General features: G+C 43.2%; 2 protein-coding genes across 7 annotated transcripts in view; one reads left to right on the top strand and one right to left on the bottom strand.

Annotated features, from left to right (window-relative positions):
* Positions 1 to 573: 573 nt before the first annotated feature.
* On the top strand, positions 574 to 5649 carry LOC117050803 (programmed cell death protein 5). Of its 2 annotated transcripts, none has more exons than XM_033156665.1 (6): positions 574 to 679; positions 1854 to 1894; positions 2948 to 3009; positions 3751 to 3842; positions 4669 to 4740; positions 5429 to 5649. In XM_033156665.1, exons 1-6 carry the CDS (start codon positions 614 to 616, stop codon positions 5468 to 5470), a joined length of 375 nt encoding a protein of 124 aa, XP_033012556.1. In that variant the 5' UTR covers positions 574 to 613; the 3' UTR covers positions 5471 to 5649. The 2 variants fall into 2 exon arrangements, with proteins under 2 accessions (XP_033012556.1, XP_033012557.1); XM_033156666.1 differs by lacking the exon at positions 5429 to 5649 and adding an exon at positions 4793 to 4820 and having other exon boundaries at positions 4669 to 4760.
* Positions 5650 to 7554: 1905 nt separating this feature from the next.
* LOC117050798 (ankyrin repeat domain-containing protein 27-like) overlaps positions 7555 to 14714 on the bottom strand; it is a 59263-nt gene continuing 52103 nt past the window's right edge. For 4 of the 5 annotated variants that reach the window (XM_033156654.1, XM_033156655.1, XM_033156653.1 and 1 more), the window contains 5 exons: positions 14472 to 14633; positions 13499 to 13598; positions 11056 to 11137; positions 9716 to 9788; positions 7555 to 8983 (listed from right to left, as the gene is read on the bottom strand). In XM_033156654.1, the coding sequence (XP_033012545.1) occupies positions 8723 to 8983; positions 9716 to 9788; positions 11056 to 11137; positions 13499 to 13598; positions 14472 to 14633 (678 nt within the window). In that variant the 3' untranslated portion in view covers positions 7555 to 8722. Of the gene's footprint in view, positions 8984 to 9715; positions 9789 to 11055; positions 11138 to 11165; positions 11204 to 13498; positions 13599 to 14471; positions 14634 to 14714 lie in introns of those variants that run through there. The other variant, XM_033156656.1, reaches the window with a different exon arrangement.

The raw sequence follows: 14714 nt of genomic DNA, 5'->3' as shown, positions 1-14714 counted from the left end.
CTTATGGATAGCGCCAATCCTGAATGTATTGGATTTGTGACCATTATGCTCATTTGCCTTCAGTAGCAGTAAAGCTCTGCTGAACGAAATATTAATTGCCTATGGTCTGTTTTGGGGGGATCCTGCAACGTGTTTAAGTTTTTATACTCTGCTAACTATACGTCGGAGTTCTGTTCTGGATCAATATTGAGCAGAATTTCATGACAGTATTGGCAGAGCTACATCTTATTGGACTCAGTGGGCACTTACGGTAACTTCTGAGTAGGCTCTGTAAGCAAGCAGGCAAGCATTGATCGCTTGCTCACCAACTTTCTCTCTCTTTCACAGTAGGGAGAGCGCGAGACCCTTACTCTCAGGGTCGTGGGCGAAAGATTCCTGCGTTCCAGCGGGTTGGACTAGGAAAAAAAAAAAACCCTCGTGGTCTGATTCTATTGATTTGCTCTTGCTTTGGTCTGTTCGGCGCTCGGCTTCCTCTGCCTGTGCTATAATTTCTCCTCTCGGTGCGTGATTGCGTTGGCCTTGCCTGCTCTTGCGCCGGCGCACTGAAGCTAACGGGAGAGATTGAAGAGAGAAGCGGCCCTGCTCACGTTGCGCGTCATCGACGTCTCTAGCCATGGCGGACGAGGATCTGGAGGCGCTGCGCAAGCAGAGGATGGCCGAGCTGCAAGCCAAGCACGGGGTGAGCGGAGCAGAGGGCGCCGGGCCTGGACCGTCCCCTCACAGGCGGGCGGGCGGGCGTCGCCTTCGGCACTTCGCCCAGTCTCCTGACCCACAGGCGAGGCCCCTCTGGTTGGCCGGCCAGGGGAGGGGCGGGCCTGGGCCTTCGGTTTTAAGTGCATGGCGCTAGTCCTCACTGCGGGCTCAGGGCCACCTCAGGCGTGGGAGGCAAGGCGGGAGGGGCGCAGAGACCACCCTGGGAGAAGTCAGAGAAAGAGACCCGTGTTTTGTGTATTACGCACGTCTGTATACACACACACACACACACACGTTGGGATTATTTCCAATGCTACATATCTACTCACTCAGGAACCCCATTGAGTTCAGTGGGGCTTGTCGCCCACGAAGGTGTATATACAGGGGTGGCAGCAAGCATATCTCTTATTTTCAGGGTTTCCACTTCTTTTTTCCAGCAAAAAACCCAAAGCAGCTTACATGGTTGTATTCTGACATTGGTTATGCCACACTGGCTCTGAGTGGGAGGAAGCAAGGGTTCTATGATTTGGCCACCGTCTGGAAATAGGGCTCAGCGATTGTCAGTCCCAGCACCAAATGCAGCTCTTGGAAGGTTCTTAAAATGACTTTGCTCCACTGCCCCACACCCAGTTGTAGAAAACACTTATCAGTCATCCACCAAGGTGGGCTTGTCAAATCTAGCCATTGACTAGGAATCTAGAGCCAGCCTTTGCAAAAGCATTACTGGTTCACAACATCTTATTTGGCAGCTCATCTGTTCTTATATGTCCATTTGTGGCATCAAACGAAAAAAAGAAACTTCTGTGAAGTTTTCTTGCCTGGTGATCTACAGGCAATTCTTACCACAGTTTGCAGGCTTGTATTAAGTAACTTGTCCATCTGTGGGACTGAAGAACAGCTACTTTCCCATCTTGATTGGTAATTCTATATTACCTGAAGGTTGTGTGCTTCCAACACCCTCAGAAGTTAACTCTCATCTTTTAGGATCTAGTGCTTTCTCCCTACCTAGGAGCAGTAATAGCTGTGCATTTATGAGTCTTTTTGTATGAGAAGAACAGTCCTGGCCTTTTATGTGTACTTTAGCGTTTGTTTGTTTGTTTGCACTTCTTCAGTAGTGCTATGCTTTACTACTAAACTGGTTCTTATTTCTAACATTTCAGGATCCTTCCAGTGACATCGCACAGCAAGAAGCAAAACAGAGGTAACAGAGGGGATGAAAACAAAAGACACCTTTTCGGAAAACTGATATCCCTTTATTATGTCGTGCACAGCAGCAGGGGAGAGGGCACCCCTTCACATCTTAGGGTTTTTTTTGGCTAGTATGATTGTATCCTGTAACCAGTATTACCACATGTCTGGAAGCATGTTGTGAGATATATCTACTGGGAGTCATCCAGATTCATGTCTCTGCAGGTGTGATGGTGGGATAAAATTAACTTAATGTAATTAAAAAAATAAATTTATATGAAAAATTAAGGTGAAACAAATAAACAGCAACAGAGGTATGGGCTGCCATGTTTGCATTTATTACTAAATTAAGTGTGATTTAGAGGCAGAAACAGAAGAGACACAGAACACTGGGACCAGTACAGTTTTCCCTCTTTGTGACTTCTTCTTAAAGAAGGTTGCTATCCTTTTTGTCTTTATTAGATCTTTACAGTGCACATACAGTGGTGCCCCGCTAGACGAAAATAATTCGTTCTGCGAAAATTTTCGTCTAGCGGGTTTTTCGTCTAGCGAAGCGGCAATGACAGCCGCGCTTTTGCTAGACGAAAAAAAAAGATGAAAAAAATTCGTCTTGCGAGGCAGCCCCATAGACAAATTCGTCTTGCGGGGCAGCCTTCCGCTAGACGAATGCCTTCGTCTAGCGAGTTTTTTGTCTTGCCATGCATTCGTCTAGCGGGGCACCACTGTACTCTTCTAAACGGGTGTGTAATCTTCCTGCATCAAGATCCCACTATTAAAATGAGTGAGAGTAAGGGTTTGGTACTGAGCCATGAATAACTTGTGGTCTGCCTCTTAACTGAATGTGTTTCAAGTTTCCATAGTTGGATTCTCTTTTCCAGATAATAAATGAATTTGCGCTCAAATTCCATAAGAATAGTAGTTTAAATGGTTTAAATATAATGGAGTACTAGCAATGTCTAAATATGAAACTTCTGGTTGTACAAAATGGTCAGTGTGTTTTACTTTCTTGCAATGCACTGCACATGTTCTGAAGCTGTAATTTACCTGCGTAATTCTTGTATTACAGGGAATCAGAAATGAGGAATAACATTTTGGCTCAGCTTTTGGATCAGGCAGCTCGTGCCAGATGTAAGCATCCATGGCGCATTCTGGCCAACTTCTAAAACCTTTCTCTGAGTCCATCTCACTTAGATTGCACAGACTTATCTTTACTAAAGGAAAATAATACAGTGTTTTGGGTCCAGTACTAGACACACTTGTGTGGGAAGTAGGTTTCAGTTCTGACTAAATTTGCTTTTTCTGTTCTAAGGAGGACGCAGAGGAGACACCACTGGATACTACTTTCTGAACTTATTGTTGATATATAGTTAATTATTCTAGAATGGTCATTAGTGAGGACTGCTGAGTTAAAAGCTGCTTCTGCAGAATACTGTAGTGGTATTCCTAAATGTATTGGTGGGTGCTTAGCTAGGACTCCGGACTAGAGTTGACCTCAAGAGTATGTTTGACTGTTCCCTTTTGCACATATCTGCAGCTCTTTGTCAGTTGCTCCTGGACCCTGAAGCACTGCAGTCTGAGGGCATTACTCTGGACTTTTCCCCTAGTCTAAAAGTTGAGTGGAATGAACAATCAGAAAGCAGGAGGGAAATGTAAAGATCCTAATAAGCCATGTTTGAACAAAGCAGTATACTGAGTTCCTTAAAATACAGTTTTCCTTTTTTCATAAGACCAGGCATAGATCAGTAATCCATCTTAAAATAACAGTTCAAGGCCTTTTGCAGTACTGTGAATAATAGGTCTTGCCTGACTTTAGTAATCTGGTGTGCTTTTATTAAAAAAAATTGCAAAATATCTGTTTTCCTTTTTCAGTAAGTAATTTAGCGCTTGTGAAACCAGAAAAGGCAAAAGCGGTGGAGAATTACCTCATACAGATGGGCAGGTTTGGACAGTTAGGTGGGAAGGTAAGTGGAATCTCTACCATGACTTCTTGATGAATCAAATATAAGAAATAACTTTTATGAAATACAGATTTATAAATAAATGTTCAAAGGCAGGCAGGCTTTGTGCATCACACAAAGCTGTGGTTTCGATTTAACCAGTTTATTGAACACACCATGAATCGCCTCACAGACTAGCAAAGAAGCTGCCGCTTGTTTCTCTGACATTTGGCTTGCTTTCCACCTGTTCCTGCTTTGTGTCTTTGTTGCCTGACAAAATGATGGTCAAGCAAGGGTTTGGATATCATGCTAAACCAGTGGTAACAAGCAGTGGTTAGGAAGGCTACAAACAACCATGGCTTCAGCTTGTGGTTTGTTAGTAGAAAGCAAACACTGGTTATTCTGATGGACTGAGTTTGCTGTTGCCTGAAAACAGAATGCCAAATTAGATGGATCTATGTCTCACTGGGCAAGATAATTCTTACACATGCTGCAAAACATTGATTTATAAGCTTTGAAAAGTTGTACTATTATAGGATAATTCTCTAGCCTCTTCACACTTGTTTCCAAATTGCTTTTTTTAGTCTTATATAAAAAGTCGATGAATCATTTTATGTGACATGGGGGATAGCAGATTACCTGTTAATGATGCTGTGGTGGTGGTCTTTGCTGTTTGGTTGTGTCCTTCCACTGTCATGTTGCTCTGGATGAAAGTGTTACCTGTATGTAGTAAGTTGCTTGTATAGGGTGTGCCCTTCTGTCCCCAGAGGGAGGCGAGGAGGAAATGTGCAATAGAAGGCATTCCCACCAAATGAGTATCTGCTACATGAGATTGTTTTTGACTTCCTAGGTAACCGAACAAGGGTTGATAGAAATACTTGAAAAAGTGAGTCAGCAAACTGACAAGAAAACAACAGTAAAGGTAGGGCATCTTAAAAACTGGAGCCTATTCGCCAATGGTAGAGTGATCGCAAGATCACAGCATAGCCAGTATTTTTTGTTAAAGGTTTACTACATCTGCATGCCTCTTCCTGTATGAAGCTGACAGTTTATACAGAGCAGAAAATATGCATATGGCTTCAAGGCTACTGCTTACAGTTTGGTGGGGTGGGAGCGGCCAGAAATGGAGCCTTGAACTCTTGAAAGAGTAGGCAGGTGACTTCATCTCTGAGCTTAGTGCTGTAGTGCTTCACTGTAAGATGAGAGACAAAATATCCTGCTGTTTGTTCTTTAGAGAGTGCTCTAATCAGTCCAGGAGATAAAGCTGCCTTCCTGCAGCTTGGTGGGAGGAGGTAGCCTATAAGCTGGCCCCTATCCCTTGATGTAAAGACGATACTATTGTAATAGATTTGCTTACATGCATCTTGAAAATACATCTAGCAATGCAGCAAGGCAATGAGCAAAGACTTGGGTATTGATTTTTAGGCTGGGCAGGCGTGAGATATGCAGCTGGCTAAGAACCTGGGAGCTTCCTTGCTTCATGCAGCTCTCTGCTTGCTCTTGTTCTCATAACACAAATTAATTCTTCTGGCTGCAGGAAGAGCAGCTCCTGTTGATTATTAAACTTTTCCTCAAAGTTGTTTTCACCTACACTGTGTTTTCTCCCCTAGTTCAACAGAAGGAAAGTTTTGGATTCTGATGAGGAAGATTAATTGATGAAATGCAAATCATCTGGCGTATGTCAAGGAAAGTATGCTGTGCCTGGCAGAAGCATAGATGAAAAGTTTTACACTTTTTTTCCTGTACACATTTTTTTTTATATAAAGGGATGATCTTGTGTTCTGTATAATAAAATTAAGTGAAATGGTTTTCTTAGACCGTTTTTATAGCAGAGGCCTGAGAAGTTGTGGTTCACTCCCTGTCACTTGGACTACATTTTTCCTTTGGACACTGCTATGCCACTGGCACCTGTGGGCAGCATGCTTGTCGTACATCAGTGGCAACAGGATGCATCGTAACCCAGCAGGGAATGAGAAAAGCTGCATTGCAAGCAGCCTGCTGGTTTTTGTCTTAGTAGAGTTGCATGTGCAGGCTAAATAGTTCACAGGATACAAGATTTTGATTTGAATATGTAAGATTGGAGGCTGTTGTATAAACATGACATTCATGATCTTTTAACCACGGTTGAAGGATTCGGAGCAGCATGGAGTTTTCCCATCCATGTGCAAGCTCTCCCTCCCCTTTCTCCCGAGCATGGTAACTAGAATTTGCTCTTAGGTTTTTTTAAGCGGTTTGAGCATACTAATGGACAGCATATCCCAGTTGGCGTGGTTTTGAAGCATTGGTCTTCAGCTGGCACATTGGGGCCTGATCTAAGGTAGATTGCAACAGGAGCACTACCACTGTACAGATAGGTTAGAAAATTAAGAAACTGGTCCCCAAATGTTGAAGACTACTGGTTTACACGTTAAAGGATCATGATGTAATGTGTGAGTTACATGTCATGCCCGCTTGGGTACTGGAACACTTGCAGTTTCAAAGCCAGAGGGGTTGGTTGTTGATCAGAATATGGTTCCATGGTACAGTATCTTGCTGGATGATCTGTTGCATTGAAAATTAGATAAATCTTGGTTGGCACGCCATGAAGCTTGAAATAACGTCTGCTTGGGAAATATTTCCCTCAAGAGATGTCTTTCCCCACCCCCTGCCATACATTAGCTAATAGCATGAGTGATTGAGAGTGATGCAACCAAAGTCAAGATCTTTAAAGCCCTTTTAGTTGCTTAAATCTTTCGTATTAAAATTATTTAAGGACTTAACAGCAGCTGGATTTTCTCTTAAATATCGTTGCAGCATAACAGTGTAGACCAGGTGGTGAACCTTTAGCTCACTAGATGTCGCTAAACTGCAATTGCTGTCAACTCCAGCCATCTTGGCCAGTGTCCAGAGATGATGGGAACTGTGGTTCAGCAACATCTTGCAGGCTAAAGGTTGGTAGCAGACAAAACGTATTTGTTCTTATCCAAACTGCCTCCGTTTCTCAGGCAGTTATTGAAACAGCTGCCTAATTCCCCTGGGCATCATGGTGCCATTGTGACTTCAGGTTGTGCCTTTTTGTTGAATGCAAAATGAAATGGTTTTTGTATGTGTACTGTACCAACATCCCATGTAAGGCAGACTGTAAAAGGAGGAGGGGTTTGGCCCTCTTCTTCACTGTGGAAGTGGAACATATATAATAAGAGCTTTGAAACGTATTAAAATCTTTCCATAAAGAAACCTGAGTTGTAGAGAGCAATTATTTGTCCATTGTAATTGCATTAAAAACACTATAATTAGTGCTGCACATTGATACTGGTGCACTAATTGTTTACAGCTGTGGCTGTTCAAGTTGTAGCCAATAATGAATTTTGAGTGGCCAAATGCCTCTTTCTTTGGGATAAAGCAGGGAAGACACCATTTCCTGTGTCTCTGGGTGCTGTAAAGCACCAGGCACTAATTTTTGAAAATACCGGTGCATGTTGCTCCCTGCCCCCTCTACAGAGTTAATACTGAAAACTGCTCTTATCAAACTTGATAATTTTTCACAATTGTATACAAGGGAACTTGTTTACAGTGGAGGCTTAGGATGACCCAGAATGCATTGCTTTTCTCCTGCTTCAGCACCCACACTTTCATGCAGCTAAATCTGGAACATAAGCAACAGGCTATAAAGTTTTCAGGAAATGCTTTTATGGCAGCAGCTCCCATCAACCAGCAAGCTGCAATTCATGACTTACCATAAATGAAGAGTCCCACATTAAGAGCATAGATTAGTTAATTTTACTATTTCTTTCTCTCTCCCATCATTTGGCACAAGTCAAAGGCATGTAAGAAAACTAGGTGAACTCAATTACTTAGTAGAAAAATATACTTTTCCTTGTCCTTCAGGAGCCCACTAGCATTCTACCTTTTTATATACCTTGCACTAACATTCTGAACAGAGAAATATTAAACAATAAAAACTCAATGTATTGTTTACAAATATTACATAAAAACAATTGGAATTGACAAAAGTTATTGTGCTGTTCAAGTGATAATTCAACTCCTCTTAAAAATAAAAATAAAGAATGGAATGTTTACCAAAAGCTGATGCTCCATTACTAAAAGTGCCCCCATCTATCAATCTGGAAGTGTCTTTTCAAGTAAGGTCAACTAAGCAGCTCTTCCAAGACCCTGTGGATTATTGTGCCATGCATATTTGCTATTTTAAATTAAACAGGATAAGGTTGTAGTCTCAATACAAGTATTTGAGAATATGTTCATTTATGTGGGCTGCTAAATAAAATAAAATGATTCAAAATCCAAGTCTCAACTCTGCTAGTCCTGCTCTTCTCCATAAGAAGATGTACCCTTTGTTTATTAAACTGTGAATATAACCTATATATGGCCCATGTTTCAATAAAATAAATGAGAACTAAAGGATCTGTGCAATCTTGCCCTTTGTGTCAAACTGCTGTGTGTAATTCCTTTCAACAATTGGTGTAAACTAGCAGTGCAAAAATGGAAAAAATAAAACCGCTATCTTTTCAAACTATCATTATGTAGGCCTTGGAAGTCCCATAGGTATTCTGTTCCAAACTTACACGCCTTACAGTTATATCTGATTTCAAGAGTTCAAGTACAGACTAATGTGTCTCATGGTTTTTGATATCTCAATATACATCTCAGTTGTGTGTGTGCTTAAAATGGATCACACCTGTTGGGGTTTGTGGATGCCACTGCAAATAAACAGCACTTCTGTCTCCAACTGCAAGCTGTTGGTTGAGGGAGGAGAGGTTCCTCTTCCTGCCAGTCTTCACAATGCAGTTTTGAATGCCTTGATCCTAAGGATTCTTTGATTCTTGAAGGGAGTGGAACTGATGCCAGTTGGTGTTGCTGCTGTTTTTGGTTACAGACTTGCTTCCTTGCCAGTGTTTTCGAAAGCATCAATCATCAGAGCAGCCTTCCAGTGAAGAAACATGGGGATCTCTGGATAAATTGTGGATGTCATCTGCATCTGAAAGGGCCACATTAACTGTGTGTCTCCGATGCATTAGTTTACTTCTAAGAGGTGCTGCCGCCACATCAGACTCAACTTCATCCAGTGTGGGCTCCCCTCTGCTGCCGGAGTCAAGGATCTGCATCCTGCTTTGTTTTAAAGGATCCACGGGCTTTAGCTTGCTCTTATCAAAGCTCTTAATAGCTAACTTGAGGATTAAAACAAAAAAAGAGCACATTAAGATGTTTTATTTTTATCTGACGGATAAAGCTAAAGCAAATAACATTAAAAGTTTCTCCTACTAATCAGCTGCTACCCTCCTGTAACTTCAGCCCAGTGGGTCAAGCCTGGCTTTCTGGGGCAGCAAAAAACAACTCTCTGCCTTCCTCTTTGTGAAAGCCTTTCAGGGATTTAAAGAGTGCTATCGTTAACCAATCTCTTTATTATTATTTTTCTCATCCCTGACCATCCTCATTGCCTTTTTTCTGAACCAATTCATCTACTGGAGCTCTCCAGTAGATAAACTAAAATATAGGGGAGAAGGAATGGATCATTCAAGAAAGAGGCACTCCATGTTGAGGAAGGGGCTATGGCTGGCACACCTTAATTATGTCCTGCCCTTCCAAGAAGGTCACAGTGGGAGACATCGGGATTCTCCCATTTTTATCTTTCTAACAGCCCAGGTGAGAGTGTGTGACTGTTGAGTAAGCTTACTACCAACTCTGAAATCAGGTCTCCCCAGCCATAGACTCTTGTCTATTATGCTGCGTATCCAGCACATTTGTAGAACTAACACCCCAAGAATCTCAGCCACCACTTATTTCAGTTTGCAATTTTTGCAAACTGCTTTGAGGTTTTTTTCTACAACTAAGCGGTATATACATTTTATAAAATAAAAAAGTAAAAAAGCAAGCCCTTCATTTCAAACCTGTCTTCCTACCTGGTGCAGTAATTCATCATTAAAGTTAGGGACACTTTTATCTCTCGTTATAGTTTTCCGCAAGTCTTTTGACCTAAAGACACAAACAAACGAGGTTAAAAGAAACCTGTTACATTTCGGTACAAGTTGCTCAGTACAGCAGTGTATCCCTGCCAGCCACTAGGTGGCAGTATTTCAATAACAAAACCTGCTCCGTTGCCTTTGCTGAAAATTCTTAATATTTGACCTTCCTGGAGTATAAATGTCATGAGTGTTACGCACTTGGACATGGCTGGGACATCATGAGTTGGATTCAAATGTGCCCTTCATTTGGGGTCTAACAGACGCTCCTTCGAACTGATATGGAGGGAGGCAATTTTGGCAATTTTCCTACATGCTCCATCTCTTCAGAGGGATGGTGAACTTTTCTAAATAGAACTGGAGCAGTGGCAGAGAGAAATCAGTAAAAATCACTCTTTGATCCATTTACAGGAGCTTCCACAGGATCAAAGCTCCCCATGTTCGCAGAATGTCACTTCCCATGGGGTACCTTTGGATGTGGCCCTATTTATTGAAAAACATTTCTGTCTCCCTTTCTATATTTTAGGATTCACTAACCAGGTGCCATATGAAAAGGCTGGAACCAAAAGTGAAGCACAAGGGCTTTTCAGCAATCCTCTGTGCTGCAGCTCCCTGTGCCGTCTCTGAAAGTTGCCCCAAGTAGTAGAGACCTGACCGAGCTGCATTCTGTTAAGTGCCAAATGGTGTGTCAGAAGGGGAAACTATAGTTGCCAGCATTGGAATAAGCCAATGTAATTGAACCAACTTCAAACCCTGGTTTGTTCTGATGCTAGTAACCATAGTTTTTTTTCCAGTTTGCACAAAAGATGAAACAATAGTTAACTGAAGACCTCCTGGTGTGTTGGCTCATATTATGGAAGGGCTAAAGGAAAGGGCAAAAAGCTTGTCCCAGCTCCTGCTCAAATGAAGACCTCAAACTCAGGTTACGGTTTCTGTCAAAATATGGAATGTTTAGATTGGCACGACATAGGCAAGCACTGTTCAAATGCACAGCAGGTGCTACATGTGTCTGCACAAGCAAAGGCATTGATCCACCAATGACACTCCCCCTACAACCCTGTTATAAAGGAAAGTGTGGAAAGGGGTGGGCAGAGCAAGCCCAGTGAGCATCATGGCCGTCAAGTGGGGATTTGAACCCTGGTCTCCCAGGTCCTAGTTTGACACTAACCACCTCACCAGATTGACTTGAAAGACATCCTGCAGCTCCAGCCCAATTGAAGACTGCATGCAGTGTTATCTGATGCTTTGGCAGTACTCAGAAGGCAGTTTTTGAAACTTACTTGTTAAAGCGGTTGATTGACTGGACCAGCTGAAGGCGCCGGGCGACGAGATCGTCTGCTATCTCAGGAGATTTAAAACTGACTGCAGGTTTAAGTAACGAAAACCATTAAATTGGCATTCTTCTTTAGCAATCAAGTCCACACAATCCTGAATTAAGAATGAATGAAAGCCACCTTCAGCTAACTTTTAAAAGCCACCAAAGTTGTGGAGATGCCTGAGCAGCTTGGCATCATTGCTACAGCGGGTCGAGAATCCTAAGATCTGGTCTGTGGCTGAACTCAGGCATCAGGAAGAATGAGGGGGGAACTGAATCAGAAGAATGGACTGCACCACTTCAGGTGTTGGGAGGGGAGATCAAACGTTCCTTATATGCAGGGAAGTTTGAATACGTGTTTCATAACGGCATTATCACCTGCACCCAGGTGTGATGCCATCCATTCTGCCAGTGCAGGTGATTTGACCGCCTCATTCTGCTGCCTGCAAAACATGAAAATTGCCCCAAACCCAGAAACTGGTTTTGACCAAGATGGCACCCTGTCTAGCATACGCTGCACTCCATACATTCACATGGCCATCTGCAAAACAAACAGGCTGAGCAGAGGGCCATGAAGCAACCCATGTGGCCCCCGCATCACCACCCAGCCCACTCCCAAGCCTTTCAAAAATCCCTTCTTATGGCGAGGTCTCCTAGAATAAACTTCATGAGGATAAACTCCTTAGTGCTGGCTGCAGAAAACAGCAGGTGCAAAAATATCCCTGTGGGGATTGAATTACATTAGCAAGAATACTGGGCCTTTTGTCAATCATTCCCACTTAGGGCAGGAAACAATCATCTTGGAGTAAACTGGGTGGGGCTATAAAAGGAAAGACAGCCTTGCCCACCCCAGGTAACAACACTGGATAAGGGCTGGCTCCTGTTCTTTTTAAAAAAGAAAGCTTAGAATTATTTAAGCTGCCAGTGACATCTCTGCTTACACAATGGGAAAACAAAGGTATTTAGCTCTCCTAGGACTGATCTGACCCCAGGTGTTGGCACAAAGTGCATTAGGTAACATCTACCTGCATTAGGCAGGGATCAGGCACCTGCTTTGCATCTCCAGTAAGGAGGGTCAGGTGATGGGAAAGCTCTCCAGTTGAGACCCTAGGGCAGTGATGACCAAACTTGGCCCTCCAGCTGTTTTGGGACTACAATTCCCATCATCCCTGACCACTGGTCCTTTTAGCTAGGGATGATGGGAGTTGTAGTCAAAAACAGCTGGAGGGCCAAGTTTGGCCATCACTGCCCTAGGGAGCTGCTGGCAGCCTTAGTAGACAATGGGGAAATAGCTAAACCTGGCAAATTCCTAGGTTCTTGCCCAAAAAACTGAACAGAGTAGCCACAGCAGCCCTTTTGCCAGCACTGGGGAAAGGACATAGCCCAGTGGTAGAGTACATCCTTTGCATTAGAAGGTCCCAGATTCAATCCTGGTCTATTCAGTTACAAGGATCTGAAGTAGTGGGTGATGCCTTTTTCTACCTGAGACCCTGGGGCTAAATGGAACAATGGTCTAACTTGGTATAGGGCAGCTTCCTACGTTCTGTTTTTGTTTTTTAAATTTTGTGAACCTTAAGTCCCAAGTTGGGCTGCGGTTTTTGTATTACCGAAGCTAAGGAGTTTGCCTGTGTGTGCTAAGTCTACTGCAGTGCAAAAAAAAGGAGCCACAGGGCTAGTCCACAGGACGTGGGGTGGTTTTTCTAGCTACCTGGCAAGTTGCAAACGTCTTTGCAGGCTTATCTATGTTGCCATTTGACGAAAGAAAGAAAAACAAGAAGCAATTCCTTTGAAGCTACTCTCTCCACACCAGCTAGTGGAACAGAGGTTTGCACCCCATCATCGCAGCTCCCTTTTTAAACCTGATTTTGGAAAAAGCTCTTCAGAAAAAAACACATATCCACCCACCCCCCACTCACACAGGAAACCAAAGATCACCCCAGCCAACCACAAATGAACAATCGCACCCTACGCCAACCACGAACTCTCTCACCGCCAAAGGAACACAAGTGAACAACAGAGAACCTGCACAAACAATGCTGACACCAAACCCTATATATATTAAATAGAAACATCGTCACCCCACCCCACCACCCACCTCTTTCCCCCCTTTTCTTCCTAATGTCTCAACAACCAAAACTGATTTGTAAAAATGTTACATGGAAAAAAATATGAGAGAGACATTGCACACACCTTTGTAAACCAAGAAAATCTTTAATAAAAATACTTTTTTAAAAAAATGGAAAAAAGAGAGAAAAGAACACATATATCAAGGCAACTAGAGAAGGCAGAGACCCTTTTCATCTGGCACAGCAGCAAATGAGTTTCCCTGCCCCGTTCAGCCCACCAACCCTCTGCCTACTTCAGCCCCCAGTGTGATTCATTTCTGCTAGTCAAAATGCCACACTCACTTTTTTTCCTGCTCTTCCCAGCCATGTGAGCTCTGCAGTCAGTCTTTCTTCCCTCTTCTGAGGTTACTACGGCCCGCAGAAGCTCAAGAATACCCGATTTCTTTAAATTAGGTGGGACAAAAGGAGGAGGTAGTTTCTCATTTAAAAAATACTTTATTTTATTGCTGTATATTATATGAAGCTGCCCAACAGCACTGTTGTCTAGGTGGCTTACAGCAAAAAAATAATGATGATAAATACTGTAACACATTTCTAACATAAGAACTTCCAGCACAACAAATGAAAATGCCACTTAACAGTGGTTCAGAACACTGTAGAAACAGGTTTTTAAAGGGCTAGGGGTGTATAATAAAGAAGCAGGCACATTTTCCGAGCATCATGACCGTTCTGGATTCTTGGAATATTTTACTACAGTCAAACAATGGACGGACGGTGGACAATATCTGACCAATCAATGATCAGCAAGCTAGTCCTACCAATTACCACTCCTACTTTTGTTGTCTATGTCAGGGGGTCCCAAACTCCCCACCCGCCCCCCACCCATGGAACACTTGAAAAATGTTGAGGATCTTGCCAGACCTCTTCATGATTTTTTTTGTCTGCTGTAGCAATTGGAATGCACCGTGCTAGATGCTGTATGTTTTTTTGTAATTGCGTTTTTACTGCTTTTTTTCATTTCTTGCATTTTCTCGTATTACAATTTGGATTCCACAGAACTCAAAGGGCAAGTGTCCTTCACAGACACTCCCAAATCCACCTGACTAAAGCTGTGGTCCACGGACCACCGTCCGGGAGCCCCTGATCTATGTCACTTGAGAATTATAGCTTCGGGCTAAAGCTGGAGCCAATCACGCCGCATTGAAATCTCTTGTTGATAGTGCATCAGTCCATGAGTGGCTGTCAGGCGGGGGCTGGTAGGCTTACTGTACTTGTGGGCTAGCAAGTTCCTCCTGTGGACAAATGGGCCACTTACGGGCTCAGCGTAGTCACGGGGCGTGCACTGTCTGTTGTTCCGAGCATGTGCTGATGCTCCGTGCTGCAGCAGGAGCCGTACCAAAGGCTCGTAGCTCCCGATCACAGCTTTATGGAGAGGTGTGTTGCCTTGGTTGTTGGACAGGTTAACCGAAGCTCCGTTCTGAAGGGAAAGAGAGGATGGCAAAGGATACGCAAGCGATGATACTGAAAGGAGGTCACACGGAAACAGCAAGTTCTCATA

This window comes from Lacerta agilis, chromosome 8, assembly GCF_009819535.1.
Source record: "Lacerta agilis isolate rLacAgi1 chromosome 8, rLacAgi1.pri, whole genome shotgun sequence".
In the NCBI taxonomy this organism is placed as follows: domain Eukaryota; kingdom Metazoa; phylum Chordata; class Lepidosauria; order Squamata; family Lacertidae; genus Lacerta; species Lacerta agilis.
Note: the sequence above shows the minus strand (reverse complement) of the source record. Positions and strands in the feature narration are given on the sequence as shown.